General features: G+C 36.5%; 4 protein-coding genes across 7 annotated transcripts; 1 reads left to right on the top strand and 3 right to left on the bottom strand.

Moving 5' to 3' along the window:
* The first annotated feature begins 488 nt into the window (after nt 1-488).
* Nucleotides 489-4,147, top strand: LOC124196214 (probable aconitate hydratase, mitochondrial). The gene is made up of 12 exons (XM_046591094.1): nt 489-607; nt 1,031-1,309; nt 1,381-1,530; nt 1,591-1,827; nt 1,893-1,983; nt 2,054-2,298; nt 2,368-2,484; nt 2,567-2,734; nt 2,812-3,055; nt 3,118-3,461; nt 3,524-3,951; nt 4,013-4,147. The coding sequence occupies exons 1-12, from the start codon at nt 575-577 to the stop codon at nt 4,038-4,040; spliced, it is 2,364 nt and encodes a 787-aa protein (XP_046447050.1). The 5' UTR covers nt 489-574; the 3' UTR covers nt 4,041-4,147.
* On the bottom strand, nt 4,138-7,696 carry LOC124196215 (18S rRNA aminocarboxypropyltransferase-like). Of its 2 annotated transcripts, XM_046591096.1 has the most exons (7): nt 7,390-7,696; nt 7,256-7,329; nt 7,083-7,193; nt 6,807-7,020; nt 6,564-6,737; nt 6,457-6,495; nt 4,138-4,429 (listed from the first exon to the last, which is right to left on the bottom strand). In XM_046591096.1, exons 1-7 carry the CDS (start codon nt 7,565-7,567, stop codon nt 4,161-4,163), a joined length of 1,059 nt encoding a protein of 352 aa, XP_046447052.1. In that variant the 5' UTR covers nt 7,568-7,696; the 3' UTR covers nt 4,138-4,160. The 2 variants fall into 2 exon arrangements, with proteins under 2 accessions (XP_046447052.1, XP_046447051.1); XM_046591095.1 differs by lacking the exons at nt 6,457-6,495; nt 6,564-6,737; nt 6,807-7,020; ... (1 more) ...; nt 7,256-7,329; nt 7,390-7,696 and adding exons at nt 4,503-4,678; nt 4,742-4,989; nt 5,053-6,001.
* A 544-nt stretch (nt 7,697-8,240) lies between these two features.
* On the bottom strand, nt 8,241-11,322 carry LOC124196216 (BUB3-interacting and GLEBS motif-containing protein ZNF207-like). 3 transcript variants are annotated; one of them, XR_006875625.1, is made up of 8 exons: nt 11,026-11,322; nt 10,813-10,939; nt 10,394-10,745; nt 10,192-10,309; nt 9,873-10,131; nt 9,734-9,800; nt 8,938-9,087; nt 8,241-8,810 (listed from the first exon to the last, which is right to left on the bottom strand). XR_006875625.1 is itself a non-coding variant. In XM_046591097.1 (7 exons), the coding sequence occupies exons 1-7, from the start codon at nt 11,191-11,193 to the stop codon at nt 9,060-9,062; spliced, it is 1,119 nt and encodes a 372-aa protein (XP_046447053.1). In that variant the 5' UTR covers nt 11,194-11,322; the 3' UTR covers nt 8,934-9,059. The 3 variants fall into 3 exon arrangements, 2 of the variants coding, with proteins under 2 accessions (XP_046447053.1, XP_046447054.1); XM_046591097.1 differs by lacking the exon at nt 8,241-8,810 and having other exon boundaries at nt 8,934-9,087; XM_046591098.1 differs by lacking the exons at nt 8,241-8,810; nt 8,938-9,087 and adding an exon at nt 9,266-9,599.
* A 329-nt stretch (nt 11,323-11,651) lies between these two features.
* On the bottom strand, nt 11,652-15,309 carry LOC124196213 (DNA helicase MCM9-like). Its single transcript, XM_046591093.1, has 12 exons — nt 15,151-15,309; nt 14,970-15,066; nt 14,303-14,899; nt 14,019-14,238; nt 13,916-13,946; nt 13,724-13,816; nt 13,553-13,662; nt 13,341-13,487; nt 12,807-13,210; nt 12,622-12,642; nt 12,402-12,553; nt 11,652-12,338 (listed from the first exon to the last, which is right to left on the bottom strand). Exons 1-12 carry the CDS (start codon nt 15,206-15,208, stop codon nt 11,722-11,724), a joined length of 2,547 nt encoding a protein of 848 aa, XP_046447049.1. The 5' UTR covers nt 15,209-15,309; the 3' UTR covers nt 11,652-11,721.
* Between the last annotated feature and the right edge of the window lie 491 nt (nt 15,310-15,800).

Genomic DNA, 15,800 nt, shown 5'->3' with positions numbered 1-15,800 from the left:
AATATTTTTATTAAAAATATAGCCCGCCATTGTAGACTCAGATGTGTCCTATTTCCCCTCCAATCTTTTACATATGAAGTAGGCAGGTCAAAATATGGATGGGTTTTCTATGCAGTAACATGATTTCCCAAAAGACGTATGCGTTTTTTACATAAAGAATACGGCTAAACAACGAAGAACGATCAAATAACAATTTCACTAGTAAATATTGTCTCGAGATAGGTTTGTTACACAACACACGCTATTTCATCTTGATCTTGATGTTTGAAAACTTTTAAAATTGGAGGTTTCGTTCGAATATTTTTTTTTATCTCCCGCGTTGTAAATTTTCTAGAAAAAGGAAAAAGATTTCCAAGTAAAAAATTGATTTAGCTGTTCACAGCATTTAAAGAATGACATTATACTTTATAGATATAGATAGATTTTTAGAGAAAGATTATTGAATGAAAAGCGAAGGGAGCGAGTGTGGCCCTAGAAATCAAATATTTGGCAATGTTTTCCGTTACAATTCTTGTCGGAAGTAGGCAGTAGATATTGAGTAATCTCAGAAGCCCAGCAGCTGATCTGAGCGAAAATGGCGCTATACGCGAAGGGTACCGTTCTCAAGGCAAGTAATTATGCGGTATTTTTTTCATGTTACAACTAGAAAATTCATGACAATTTATTGAATTTCCTTGCAACCTTAGTTATTTTTGTCTCATATTATAGTTTTTGTTGTGATGTGGGAATTACATTTGGCTGTAGGAGAAGGGAGGTTCAAAATAGAACTTTTTTTACAAGACATAATAATTCTTCAATATTATAAGAATAATTATGATTTCAAGTTGGTGTTGGTGCAGCAAGTTATATTACTATTAGTAATTGACAATAGATTATGTAAACTACATTTCTGCTAGTTCCATTTGGAAAATTTGCTAATAAGTAATTTTCATGTAAATTTTCTTAGGTCCCATTTTCTTAAAATTTAATGAACAGTTCGTAATATACTTAAATGAAAATCAGTAATCAGTGTTATTCAATTTGTTTGCAGCAATCATGGATTGTGGCTTGCGAAATGCAGGCTCGATGCTTTCACATCAGTCCATTGGCCATGGCTGCCCAGAAAGTAGCCATGAGCAAGTTAGATGCTTCCAGTTATCTACCTCATGCACAGCTCCAGGAAAAGTTGGAGATAGTTAAAAATCGTTTGAAGAGACCTATGACTCTTTCTGAGAAAATTCTTTATTCTCACTTGGATGATCCTAAGAAACAAGAAATTGTTCGTGGTCAAAGTTATCTTCGTCTCAGACCAGACAGAGTTGCGATGCAGGTAACATCACTTTTTTTCATTTCCTGGTGTTCATTCTTGAATTAAACACTTATATTTAATTCTTAATATAGGATGCAACTGCTCAAATGGCTATGTTGCAGTTTATCTCCTCTGGTTTGCCTCGTGTTGCAGTTCCATCAACTATTCACTGTGACCATTTAATTGAGGCTCAGACTGGTGGAGCTCACGATTTGGCACGTGCCATAGACATCAACAAAGAAGTATAACTTATTTTACATAGTACATGTCTTTGTTGTTGCTATTTTAAAATTGCTACTTAGGTATACAACTTTCTAAGCACAGCTGGTGCTAAATATGGTGTTGGCTTCTGGAAGCCTGGTTCAGGCATCATTCACCAAATCATCTTAGAAAACTATGCTTTCCCTGGTCTTCTTATGATTGGTACCGATTCCCACACCCCTAATGGAGGTGGTTTGGGAGGTCTCTGCATTGGTGTTGGCGGTGCTGATGCCGTCGATGTCATGGCGAACATTCCTTGGGAGCTTAAATGTCCTAAGGTATATAAAAGAATAAGTCCTGTGTAATTGCATGACAATTCACGAGATGATTTTATTAATGTTAGGTTATTGGAGTGAAACTTACGGGAAAATTACACGGCTGGACCTCGCCTAAAGATGTTATTCTTAAAGTAGCAGGCATCTTGACAGTCAAAGGCAATCATCGATTCATATTTTATTCGTTTTTGTTTGTCCTAACAATTCGGTTTATGCCGTTGATCCCTAGGTGGTACTGGAGCGATTGTAGAATACTTTGGTCCAGGAGTTGATTCAATCTCCTGCACTGGTATGGCAACCATTTGCAACATGGGAGCAGAAATTGGAGCTACTACATCCGTTTTCCCATACAATCATCGTATGCGAGACTATCTTGTTGCTACTGAACGAAAGGCGATTGCAGATGCAATTGACCCGTACGGCCGGGATTTGCTCTCTGCTGATGAAGATGCGCCTTATGACGAGATCATCGAGGTGACATATTTTCCCTAATCAATAAATATTTATTTTTACTTTTTTACTCATTTAATATTTTATGTTTAGCTGAACTTGTCTGAACTAGAGCCTCATGTCAATGGGCCTTTCACACCAGACTTGGCCAATCCTATCTCGAAATTGGGTGAAGAAGCCAAAAAGAATAGCTGGCCACTTGATGTCAAGGTTATTTCGAATATTTCATGCATATATTAAATTTTTCCTTCTACGAACTTTGTACCTCAAACATAATATTGTATTTCGACAGGTTTCTCTTATTGGCAGTTGCACTAATTCTAGCTATGAGGACATGGGTCGATGTGCCAGCATCGCTCGAGAGGCGCTTAAACATGGATTGAAGGCCAAGTCCGCCTTCAATATTACTCCGGGATCCGAACAAATTCGTGCTACTATTGAACGCGACGGCATCGCTGAAGTATTTTATTTACAAAGTTTATTTCTAACTATATCAGAAATTCAAAATGTATAAACGTTTTAATTTTTGGAATGAAGACGCTACGAGAATTTGGTGGCGTTGTCCTTGCTAATGCTTGCGGTCCTTGTATTGGCCAATGGGATCGTAAAGATGTTAAAAAGGGCGAAAAGAATACCATTGTTACGTCCTACAATCGAAACTTTACTGCTCGTAACGATGCTAATCCTGCCACACACGCCTTTGTTACATCGCCAGAATTAACAACTGCCCTGGCCCTTGCTGGAACTTTGGATTTTGATCCACGAACTTCGAAACTTAAGGGTAACAATGTAATAACTACGTTTACTGAATACGAATTGTCATAACTTTTAAAAAATGTACAGGTGCTAACGGTGAAGAATTCTTACTGAGCGACCCGTTTGCGGATGAGTTGCCTGCTCGCGGATTCGATCCAGGCCAGGAAACCTATCAAGCCCCAGGGGATCCTACGAAAGTTACTGTTGACGTAGATCCCAAGTCCCTGCGTCTTCAACTGCTGGATCCCTTCAAGCCATGGGATGGCAAAGACCTAGAGAAGATGGTAGTTTTGATTAAAGTAAAGGGAAAGTGCACCACAGATCACATTTCAGCAGCTGGTCCGTGGCTCAAGTATCGTGGTCATTTGGACAACATTTCTAATAATATGTTGATTACTGCAATTAATTCTGAAAATGGAGAAATGAACAAAGTGAGATAAATACTTTTCATCAATTGTAAGACACGGTAATAAAGATCATTTTGTTTTTGCAGGTTAGAAACCAAGTAACAAACGAATTTGGCGCTGTGCCAGAAACGGCTCGTTTCTACAAATCCAAAGGTGTTAACTGGGTCGTTGTTGGAGATGATAACTACGGCGAAGGATCTAGTCGAGAACATGCCGCATTGGAACCTCGTCATTTGGGAGGAAGAGCCATTATTGTAAAATCCTTTGCTCGCATCCACGAGACAAATTTGAAAAAGCAAGGAATGCTCCCACTTACATTCGCCGACCCTGCTGATTATGACCGCATTCAACCCTCTGATCGTCTTTCACTCCTCGGACTTGCCGATTTGGCACCAGGCAAACAAGTGAAATGCCAAATTCACCATGCCGATGGGTCTTCAGAGACAATTCATTTAAACCAAAGTATGAACGAACAGCAGATTGAATGGTTTAAAGCAGGCAGTGCTCTAAATAGGTAAAATTTTTACAGTTTAGTTGTAACTGGGAGAGTTCTAATTTTCTGTTTCCTCTTCTAGAATGAAGCAAGTCGCTGCCAGCAAGTAGATCGGAACCTGAACCCGTTGACTTAGTTTTAGGTTAAATTCATTGCAAAGTTGGTGTTTATTGTATGTAATTTAAAATAGTCTTGAGAAATAGACAATTTATATCGAGTCACTCTTTATTTTAATCGACATCGTCAAATTGACCTTGGATAGTTCCGAAACGACTAGGCTTTAGACTACATGACGACGCGTGTAACTGAGAAGGCAGGTTAAAATGATTTTCAACCCCATTGCTATTTAAAACATCAGATTTCAAAACAGGTGGACCCGCCAGTTGGAATTCATCAGCTTCATAATCAGAAAATACTTCATCGTCCCATGATTCTTCAATTCCAGTTCCTGTGGTTGACGCAGTTATTTCACGCGAATCGTTGATTCCCTCATCAGATTCTACGAAAATATAAAAATTATGACATACATGCCAGTCGTTTTCTTCAAGAGGAAAAAAAAAAAATGGATATACCTTCACTATGATCCCTGTCGTCTTCAGAAGCGATAGACGGGCTAATTCGTTCGTCGATCCGAATCTCTTTTTCGCCGAGAAAAAGAGATCCGCGGAGATTGCTGCATAAGTTAGAATGATTCGGAAGAAATTCACTAGGTTCAACTAAGTTCATCCATAAATCACACTTCACTAACCTATATGACAATAAGGAGTTTAAAAATTTATGGGCATTATTAGAATACAATTTTTTTATCTACCTAGGTAGACTGGCTAAGTTGCATTCAATGGTTTCAATTCCAGCATGATAGAGATCTAAATGATTCAAGCTATGAAACTGTTCAAAAGATTTTGGAAGCATAGTTAACTTGTTGAATGACAAATTTATAAAGCAAAGGTTTTTGAGACATCCAAAATCTTTGGGCAATAGAACCATTTTACATGAACTGAGATCACAAGTTTCAAGCATTTCCAACACAGTGAAATTTTCAGAAGGCCAGAATAGATCCTGCAAAATTAGCTAAATGTTATTTGAGGGTATTTTAAATGAACACAGGAATATAATATTTACATTTCCTCTGGCCCTCATTTCCTTTAGGTTTGGTAGATTGTTCCATTCATACTCAAAGTTGGACAACTGTACATTACTGAGATCAAGTATGGAAAGTGAAGATGGCAGCAACTCGGGGATTTTCCAAAGAGTATTGTTACTTCCATAGAATGATGACTTGTGTAAACAAGTGTTTGCATTCACATTACCAAGATACAGTTCCTTGAGACTATACGCTGACTGAATGCAGTCTGGAATAGAAACTAAATTTACATTTTCTAAGTTGCAAATTTCTATGCTTTTCCATTTTGCTGTCTTTAAATGGGCATGAAATGATTTTTCTAGTGGATTGCAACTGAGATTCAGGTTACGAACTTTTTCCAACAATAAAATCCATTCAGGTAGTTCTCTCAATTGATTATGGCTGAGATCCAAATATTCTAATGTAGAAACACTTCCACATACATCTGTTATTTTGGAAAACTTATTTCTTGATAAATCCAGTAACTTAAGTCTTTTCAAATGAATCAACCAATCAATGCCACCCTCCAAATTGTTTTCTGATAGGTTCAATGAAGTACAAAACTGATATTTTTGAAGATATTCCGGCAGTGAACTAAGACATTTTCGTCTCCAATCAATTTGAAGAATCCATTGTTCTGATTCAGTGTTCAATGAATCAGGAATACCTTCTTGACAATGGAGCTTGGAAAGTTTCTTCGACATAACCAAGACGGGCTTAACATCAACCTCTTCCATTTCACTTCTACATGTTACTTCTTGCTTTATAATATCAGGTGTTGACATTTTTTTTTGTTAACAACCCACAAAAGACAAAACTATCAATAATCTATGTTTGCCTACATAAATCACTCTCTGATTTTTATCGAACTGTCTAGGAACTTAGGAAGTAGAAACTGTCCAGTCCGTGGATTGTAGAGACTGGTAGGCTCTACCGCTCTAGGCTGCTGTACACGTACGTTGTCATTTCTTTCTTGTACCGATAATATCAAACCATACTCAAACGTTTGTAATTTTAAAAAATTGTTTTCGACGCCTTTTCTTTTTATATTTTTTTATGTTACCTATTTTTAATAAATAATAATAATTTAGAAAAATACTTCGTATATGAAATCTCACTTTCCGCAGATGCGATGTCTAATTGTCTTATTTCCAACTTAATTTCATTCCAACCAACTTATGGTAGCTATTATGACTGGAAGAAATAAATTGTTTCCTTATCCATAGACTACGAAGTTACGTTGTAGTCTATGATGCCTTATCTGTTCCTTACGTGAATACAGTAAAAAAACAACAATATGAACAAACTTTAATATTTAATTACAACTAACAGCTATTGGTTGCAAATGAATAGAAGCTTGTTTTTAATTTTTTAATCATAATCTTATTCTGTGTCATCATCACTTGTTTCATCTAATACCTCTGGCGGTAAATCAATAAAATCTGTAAAATCAAAACATCACTGTAAAAACCAGAATGCCGCTTTTGTTAATTGTTCAATTAAAAATTACCCCTGTTGCGATTACGTTCCTCATCCAATAGCGTCATATGTTGCTGTTGAACTTGAACTACTTCAGCACTGTCCTTACAAGCAGCGTATTTATCCAGAAGATCACGATTGAGTTCAATAAATGTTTTGCCCCATTTGAATTTGTCAAGATATTTTTTAGCCAAATTCTGATAACCTGTGGTCATAAACCGTTTCTTTAATACTTCTCAGTTTTTAATCATAGGAAAATTGATGCAATAAGTACCTGCAATATAAAACATAGCTGCAAATGCTTCTACACAAGAGAGCTTACATGGTTTCCCATAATTCACAGGATTTGCAGCAACCAAGTAAGGTAATAATCTAGGGTTTGCAGATTTCATTTTATGAAATGGGGTCTCATTAATTTTAGCCCAAGAACAGTCAACAACTGCTGCACCATGCTCACTTATGATTGCATGATCAGAAGGAGAAACACACTAGATGATAAAATTGCAATAATCCATATGATTTATCCCTTGGAGTAGATCTAAATAAATACCTTCTCTCCCATGGGTGAGCAAACAAGACCATTGAATCTCTGACCAAGACGTAGAATTTTTACCATTCCTAACCGTGAAAGTTTCCTTCCTGAACATCTTTTAGGGTCACACTAAAAATTAAAAAAAAATATGATATAAACAATTTAAAACACAAAAATGGACAAAAAACCACCTGTTCTACATCCCACATAGCTACAGGAAATGAAGGTTGCTCATCACCATCCGAAACAGATCCATCACTACTTTCTAAATATACATGTAAAGAAGGAAAACAATGTGTTTAAGCTTATTCATCAAATATAATACCGTTATTAATTTCTTCTTCGCTCTCTGAAATACGCAATCGGTCGAAATCTGCAGATGAAACATCAGGTTGTTCTGACCACTCAGTTTTCCTAGAACGCACTGATTTAGTAGAGTTTTCTCCTTTCTTAACATCTCTACCCTTCTGTCTATGATGAGCTTGATCTCGAGGTTTACCCATATTTTTTAAAGTATGGTTTGTGTTACTGTTACAGAAGTACAGAACACAGAACAGTGCTTCATGCAAATTTTATTTTGATAACAAACAATCAAGCAGACAAACTAATGAAGGTTGCCAAATTGGGTCATAATCACTGTTAAAAAATCAAAACCCTCCTGGGAAATATTTAATATTAAAGTAAAGTCAGATCGGTCAGAGCTTTAGAATGATAATTATTAATAAATATAAAAATTGAACATTATAGTTATTCTATTATTCTTGTAGTCTGGTTCAGTAAAATTTGATTTGGGGGAAACCCGCAACTAATTCTTTGTTTCATGTTATATCGTATTGTCAAATATAAACGTATTCGGAGATGGACTAAACGTATTCTACGTCAAGACACTATACAGTTCAGGACTTCAGGTCAAATGAACATTCCACTACAATGTTAAACTAATCAACAAAATTAATAATTAGTATGGGATCGAGTTAATTCAAATAAGAACCCGAAACTTTTAGGCTTGTCACAAGAACAACTAGAACAACCAAGAATACGTGTGGTGGGGTTCTGGTCGTTCCGCTGTACCTAAAACAACTTTCGAGCTTCGTTTCTCAAAGAATTTTAAACAGAGTTATATAACATCTTGAAAGCCCATGCTGAATAACAACTCAATAACAACAGAAGAAGTAGTCATAGAAAAAAAATTTTATTGCACGTATCTTTGGCACCTTTAAGGCGTCCTCGCGATATCTACAATTATAAAAGCTAAGTAAGTTGGAAGAATGATTTTGATATTTCAAAGAAAATGATTTTGGCATTGAAAGAAATTTTCCGAATAATGTGGAATAGCGTTTTGTTTCATGTTTCATCAGTTGGTTGCGCTGACGTACATTTGATTTTTGAAAAAAGGGGGCAGGGGCGGGAAGGAGGTTCTTCAAAATCAATGAACAGGCGAAATAGAGACAGGGAAGCTCCCGGCTGGAACTGTTGCATTGAGAATGTAAACAATATAATATAATAATGAGATACGTATGTAATAATATAAACAATGAGTTTCGAAAATGCCACAGAGGGTCAGGAAATATATTAGTGGCTTCACAATGCGAATTCATGTTTCTCATTTCTTTGTGACAGCAATAAATCGGCAGAATTAATCGAAATGAAAACTACGATGTATCGGAATCTCCTGATCCTTTCGAATAAAATGAGTTTTGAGGGTCTTTTTCTACACCAATCGATTATCTTCATTTCCTATTTTATCTTGATGAACATAAGGCAGTAGTGAGTAGTGTAATATTTTTTTCAGAAGCGTACCATTCAATACAATGAAAAAATAAATTCAAATATGACACGTATTGAGTTACAAAATTAACAAAAAAGCTATCACCTTTCAATATTTCTTTATTTTTTCTCTTCAACAAAAAACTGAATAATATTTATTAATCAAAAAGACTCAAATATAACCAAACGCTGCAACGCGTCAGATTTTGCACACCGAAGAACCTTAAATCATTTGATTAGGCTATCATGGGAAGCCCTGTATGAAACGAAACAATGATAAAAAAAACGATTCACAATGGCTGTAGTACACCCATCCATTAGATTAGTCCTAGACAACATAAACTGCGCCAGTAACATAGTCAACATGTAGGGAAAACCTTACCTTTTTCAAGCAATAAGCAGCTGTATTATGATTAATATATGTAAAAATTTTGTTTGATGGGACTTGCCTTGTATTGTTCTCTTTCAGCGAGACGGAGAGGACGAACCAACTACATTCACATAAACGCCCAGTTACTTAAAATTATGGTACACTATAGTGTGAGATTGGTGAAGATAGCGAAAGAAAGTAGAGCTGACCATCAGTGATTAAACGTACTTACGTGATTGACATTGCCGTTATCAAGTATAACGATTCGGATAGTCCGATCAATCAAGAATGAAAGAAAAAATTTTAAAAATGTCTACACTCACTTAGATGGCGCCTGCAAAGACCACGCATACTCGGGGAGAGAAAAGGGATGAATAAGTAGAAAAAAAGTAATTCATCTTTTTATGAAAAAAAAAAAAAAATCAATAATTATTAGTCATGATCGCGAGGGAGAATTAAAGAACGACATGTGAAGTTTTTTTTTCTACGAGGAATTTCAAAAGTTTTGAATAGTCCAGTTCAAATTCCCTACCGGAAGCGCGGTGGCATCATCGGAAAACCAAGAGGGGCACCATATGGAGAGAATCCTCCAGGCATGCCTTTAATATGGGAAAAACAAAAATCAATTTTGAGACGATTACCTTATTACGTGAAGATATTTTAGAAGTTACCAGGATGCATGTGCGGTGCTCGGAGAAGTCCCATAGGGGCCATTCCCATTTGCATATGCGGGGGGAGCGCCATGTGCGTCATAGGCATCGGGATCATCATCCCGGCTGGGAGATGCCCCATTGGCAAGCCCATTTGTCCGCTGCTTACAGAGCTGACAGGAGTAACAGTAGCACTTTGTGGGCTGGCAATCGATACCTGAGGCATACTTGTAGGTACAGCGCTTCTTTGATATCGATGGCACCTGGCTCGCAACTCTTCCTAATATGTCATTTAATTTGTTAGTTTTTCCCCCTCACAAATGTGTATTATAAGACTTGCCAATGAGAGATCCTCTTCTGGGTGCATTATTTTGCTGGAACCAGCTTGAGTAGCAATGACACCTGACTTTTTTGGAACAGTTGATTCACCAACAATAGTTGCCCCAGCACCACCAGAACTATTAATAACAATTAACAGTTAGTAATTTTGAAGAAAGCAATGGTTCATAATTCTAACTACAAAAATTATATGAGACATGTACCCATATGCAGCAAATGCTGGTTTGGAGGCACTGTTGCTTGATGAAGGACTACTAGAGGATGCAAAAAGAGGCTTAGATGGTGTCTGAGGTGATGAAACCGCCCCACCAGGGAGAGGCATTTGTGGCACAGATCCCATCATTGGTAAGGGTAAATGTCCTAAGTATGGATTCATGGGACCCATTCCCATGAAAGGAGATGCAAGCATTGGGGTTATCGGCATGGTTCCAATGGATTGAATACTTGGTGTTGATGATTCTTGAACTGCAGGTTGAGCTGTCTTTGCCCGTTTCGCTGAAGAACCTCCTTCTTCATCACTACTGTCTGCACCTGCAGCAGTTGTAATTCTGCCAGCTACAATAACACCAACATTAATCTTATTAATACATCAATCAAATAAATGAAGACCTTAAAAAACTACCTTGTTTTTGGGCTTCATGATCTCTAATATCAGATTCTGGGATTCCTTCCATGCCATAAATTTCTATTTCAATGTTTCCTCTGTTGGGAAGAGAGTTCGGCACTCGGTCAAGTGTTTCTTTGTGTACCTTAAGTCAAGATTTAAATAAAATTGCAACATGAATTTAACCAAAAATGTTTATATTATTAGTAGTTATTGGATCGGGGTAACAACCTGCATGCAGTGTATAGATAGTCCAGGTCCTGTATAAAGTTTTTTGTGGCATATATGACACTTGAAATGTTTAGCTTTCTGATGTTGTAAAAGAATTTTTTCATCATCGAAGTCTCGATTGCAATACCAGCACCAAGGTTTTGAAGGCTTTTTCTTCTTTCTCCCCATTGCGATACCAAATAGTTTTCTTTAGAAGATTGGATACTCTTTTAATTTAAGATGAACCTTCAGAAAAAACCTTTAATGGCCGACTGCTTACGGCATTAAACCTTCATGTATCATGTCACATATTCACAATAGCCAGAAACTATTGGTTGATCCCTAAACACACGTGTATACTCCATTCGCTTTATTGGCATTCATGTTCATGCAGAGCTGGGCTGGGCCAGAGCTATGCTGGGCTACATGCCTACATCATGGCGTCAAATTCAAATTCCATAAATACTTGTATCCGTATCATATTCTCCATCACATCCAGATTCGAAATTTTATGCAGAATGCAGAATAGAAGGGATTTTCCTTAATATAAAGTACTTAGAGTTATTTGCGATAATCAAATAATATCTTACATAGTAAATCACGCTACTAAAATGTATTAAAAGATTTATTTTTCTCTTTAACTATACTGAGTTGGCAAATTTTCCAGTATTTTATTTTCATCCGAATTACACAAGAATAAATGAGTTTCGAGTAATTTCAAAGGTCAAATATAGTATCGTCATCACTACCATACTTGAAAATTGATGACTTGGTGTTGGCAGAAGAATTAGTGTTTTCTTTGAAAGTAGAGGATATTATTGGAGATCCTATAATGGAAGGAATTTCTTCGCATGAATCATTTTTTGGATCGGGAAATGAAGTCGACATTTCAGAAAAAACATTTGTTAACATTTCTGTGTCTTTCTCGTTGACGTTAACGGCTTTTAAAAGGCTACCATTGTCGTATTCTGTAGTGCTTGCAGCTGTACAATCAAAAGTTTTTTCTTTCGACCTAGATGATGAGCAAATTTTTTCCTTAGAAAATCGAATTTTTTTAGATGGTTGTGATTGCCCATCATCGAATTGTTTCCTCTTCACACCGCATTCATTTTCTTCATTTACAAATAAATCACTCTTCTCTTGGTTTTGTCTATGAATATTTGCTAAAATCGCTTGAGTTTGAGCAATGTGGGTTTCGCTACAAACCAAATCCTTGCGGAACTCAAAAGGATCAGCATCACAATTCTCGATCTGCAAGGCAGCAATTTCTTCCATACGTTTCATTTCAGAATTCAGTAATTCCTCTAATCCCAAGCGTTTTAAAACTAGGTCGACTAAAAAAAATAAACAATAAAAATAAACTTTTTTTTTTTTAATTTTTATGCGCCATTGCTTACTTTGACGTTGATACTCCATCATAGCATCAGAGGGAAATGAAGAGTGAAGACAGTTATCAGCCGAAATCAGTGCGGCAGATTGCATTGAGCTTTCCATTAAAGTCACAACAACAACTGCGTCCATAACGGTAACTTCCTCCCGGAACATCAATCTAAATACGACAGCGTACTCAATTACATCGAAAAGCAAGTTAAAAAACAAACAAAACAAACACAATACCTTGCGTGACCTTGCGCTAACCTGGAAACAATACAATTAAAGTTATTAATAAGATGCGGAGATATCCATTATAAGTATGCATGTATACTTTATAAAATATATACATATAATAATAGAAAGCAGTTTTTTTTCAAAATTTCCTACACGATTTAAAGAAACTTAGAAATGAGCAAAGAATACGAGACCTTATCATGCTCTCCAGCATTCTCACAGTGGTCCGAGCGGCGTTTCGATCGTCAGCCTGTCGTTGAGCGTAGTAATATTTCGATAGGATTTGATTAGCAGCTGGAGTAAGAGACGGTCTCAAGTTTTTTATGAGGCCGAAATACGACTTCATCATTTCAAAAGGCCAAAGAGACTTATCGTCACTAGTTGTATCGTTCCCATTAAGTATGTGTTGGGCAACAATTTGGTCCCAAGCGTAGTCTTTACCGTCTATAAGGATAAGAATGAGATCGAATCGGGAAAGAAGAGGACTGGCCAAGCCAGCATTCACACTCAAATTAAGGCTGGTGTCGTAATGACCCCCCTTGGCATTTGTAGCAGCTATGATTGAGCAACGGGTACTCAACTTGCATACCATTCCGGCCTATAAATCAAAGGAAATGATAAATCAAAGGAAATGATGTTGCTAGGTTATTTCTTCATTTTTTCTCTCTCTTTGGCTCTTTGGCCCCCATTCATTTCAGTTATGAAAGTAGAAATTTAAATAAGATTACCTTGGCTACACTAATGGTTTGTTGTTCCATAGCTTCGTGTATCGATGCTCGGTCTCTTTCCTGGATGGAACTAAACTCATCGATACAGCACACTCCTCCGTCCGCTAACACAAGTGCTCCTGCTTCTAAATGCCATAGTCCAGAGTCCTACATTGTCATCCAAAATCATACAGCAATTGAATAAATTTTACTATGTTCCATAGACGGATTACCTTAACTGCAGAAACTGTAAGGCCGGCACTAGTTGTTCCAATCCCAGTGGTGAGGATTGAACGGGGACTAAGTTTGCATATGTATTTCAAGATTTGTGATTTTCCTGCCCCTAAAATCAAATATTGGATTAATTGGAAGATAAGTTGGGTTTGTCGGTCTGAGTAATATACCCGGATCCCCGACAAGGAGTAAATGAGATTCCCCCCTTGCTTTGGTTCCAGAATCGTCCCTTCTGGTGACTCCTCCAGCAAGAACAATGGCAGCTAAAAAAAAAGTCATTATTTTTTATAATAAATGGTTACAGCTGACGGAATATAGCTTATTGCTGTAGAAGGAAGGAGAAATGCACGAACAGTCAGTACCTGCCAGTTTGACTATGTAAAGTCCGTAAATCTGCGTAGATCATAATAATAAATAGCTAGGTCTTCAGGAACAGAAAAAAATATTTTATGTATAATATCTCACCTGAGGACAGAATGATGACAAAATAATATTTCGGCCAACTAGAGGACATGTGGCATATTTCTGCCAAAATTTTTTAAATCCATCGTTTAACTCCTCGTTTACAACGCTGTTCAAAACTTTAGCTTCATTCATGACCTCAATAAAATTTCCTTTGAGGACGAGTTCTAAAACCGATCTTTGATCCCGGACAAACGGCTGCCAACGGCGCTTTACCAATCCACTAAATATTTCCTTTGACATTTAAAATGATCCATGTAAATTGCTTTTGCATTTTAGAAGCTTACCAAACAATTATGTCATCTCCTGGTTTGCACTTGTCAACTAAATCATCTTCTAAAGTAACCCAAAGAGAAGTGGGAACTGTTCCAACAGCAAGTTTGTGAACTGGTTCTTGCAATTTAATTTCTTGATAATCTTTTCGGTATGTTGGTGTTGACTTTTCGACAGGCTGATATGCAGTAGACTTGCAATTTATTACAGAATTTGGGCATTGAGGTGGAGTTTTGATTATGTAATACTGATCATAATCAGCTTTTACCAAAAATTCATGTCCACACTTTTTGCATTTGAATTCTTTCTGATATTCTAAAACTCTTTGCTGAGTTGTTCTTATCACTGTACCTTGAATGCAAAGGAATTTTCCATGATCCTTTAGCTTTGGCATAGTAGATCTATGAACTTCTGGACAGTGAGGTAACCCTGTCACACGAAAGTGAATGTTTTCTTTGGGAACTAATTCCATTTGTTCATCGTCTTCTAGGGATGCATGCAATTGTTTTGCAGCTTTAACTAATGCAGCATCATAAATAGGGAGGTGCTTTGAAGAATTGGAAAGTATTGCTTCACAGAGTTTAGGATAAGTCTCCAACAGTAGCACAAAGCTAATAAAAAATTTCAAAATAAATGTCATATCATAATAAATGTTATGATCTTGGAACAAAATTTACTTACTGGACTACAACAGAGTAATGTAGTTCAACATCTTGGGCTTCTAATATTGAAATCAAATCTTGTCTATGTTGATTCAAAACATATTCAATAACAAGTTCTTCAATTCCCCAACAATAAGATATATTAATATACATCAAAGCAATTGATATTAATTCAAAGACTTCTATACATCACAACATACCTGACAAATTTGAGTGTGCAGTAGAAATACAATTCGAATCAGTGAGATCCATCACCATTACTTTTTTTTTATTACTATAATTCAATCAACCACTCTACAACATTCATTGATGTGAATACAAAAAATCACGTGAAACTCAGTGCTCCCACTTCTAAAAAACAGGCGCCCCTAGAAGTTGCCAGATCAGGGAAATAATACCCTGAAAACAAAATGAAAAATCCCCAGAAATATCCCTAAACACATTTTTTTTCTTTTTACCCCAAAATTCTTTAAAATCCCTGTAAATCCCCCTAAATTTCTACAAAATCAATTTTCACGCTGAAAATTTTCTATAACCCATGAAATTCTTTGCAATTTTCAATTTAAAGATAAGTGCTAAGATAGAAAAGCAAGCTTATCAGCTCGCCGCGAAGGGATAGTCGTAAGCCAGTTGAAAACTGTCTTAAATGACAAATTCAGGGCCTATTGTTAGGTCGGAATTATCCACAATTCACACTTTTCTTCACAGACTTTTTGGTTTTAAAACAGGATTTTTCTGTTACAGTCCAATATCCTTGCAAGTTATTTACGTTTAGTTTGCTCAACTCAGATGTTCCTATTTTTACACATAAAGTTCAATGATTGAATTTTAAACATAACCATCATTTATT

This window comes from Daphnia pulex, chromosome 6 (genome assembly GCF_021134715.1).
Source record: "Daphnia pulex isolate KAP4 chromosome 6, ASM2113471v1".
NCBI classification, from domain to species: domain Eukaryota; kingdom Metazoa; phylum Arthropoda; class Branchiopoda; order Diplostraca; family Daphniidae; genus Daphnia; species Daphnia pulex.
Note: the sequence above shows the minus strand (reverse complement) of the source record. Positions and strands in the feature narration are given on the sequence as shown.

Excerpts from the sequence above, each read along its gene's own strand:
- LOC124196214 (XM_046591094.1), top strand. The coding sequence starts at position 575 with ATGGCGCTATACGCGAAGGGTACCGTTCTCAAG. Across the intron at positions 1,984-2,053 it reads AGGCATCTTGACAGTCAAAG|GTGGTACTGGAGCGATTGTA; the intron begins GCAATCATCGAT and ends GTTGATCCCTAG. Across the intron at positions 3,462-3,523 it reads AAAATGGAGAAATGAACAAA|GTTAGAAACCAAGTAACAAA; the intron begins GTGAGATAAATA and ends TTGTTTTTGCAG.
- LOC124196215 (XM_046591095.1), bottom strand. The coding sequence starts at position 5,838 with ATGTCAACACCTGATATTATAAAGCAAGAAGTAACATGTAGAAGTGAA. Across the intron at positions 4,679-4,741 it reads AACTTAGCCAGTCTACCTAG|GTTAGTGAAGTGTGATTTAT; the intron begins GTAGATAAAAAA and ends ATTGTCATATAG. Across the intron at positions 4,430-4,502 it reads CGACAGGGATCATAGTGAAG|AATCTGATGAGGGAATCAAC; the intron begins GTATATCCATTT and ends ATATTTTCGTAG.
- LOC124196216 (XM_046591097.1), bottom strand. The coding sequence starts at position 11,193 with ATGGGGAGAAAGAAGAAAAAGCCTTCAAAACCTTGGTGCTGGTATTGC. Across the intron at positions 10,746-10,812 it reads TCATGAAGCCCAAAAACAAG|CTGGCAGAATTACAACTGCT; the intron begins GTAGTTTTTTAA and ends GTGTTATTGTAG. Across the intron at positions 10,310-10,393 it reads CCAGCATTTGCTGCATATGG|TTCTGGTGGTGCTGGGGCAA; the intron begins GTACATGTCTCA and ends TGTTATTAATAG.
- LOC124196213 (XM_046591093.1), bottom strand. The coding sequence starts at position 15,208 with ATGGTGATGGATCTCACTGATTCGAATTGTATTTCTACTGCACACTCA. Across the intron at positions 14,239-14,302 it reads GGAGATGACATAATTGTTTG|TGGATTGGTAAAGCGCCGTT; the intron begins GTAAGCTTCTAA and ends GGAAATATTTAG. Across the intron at positions 13,488-13,552 it reads TTACAGTTTCTGCAGTTAAG|GACTCTGGACTATGGCATTT; the intron begins GTAATCCGTCTA and ends ATGACAATGTAG.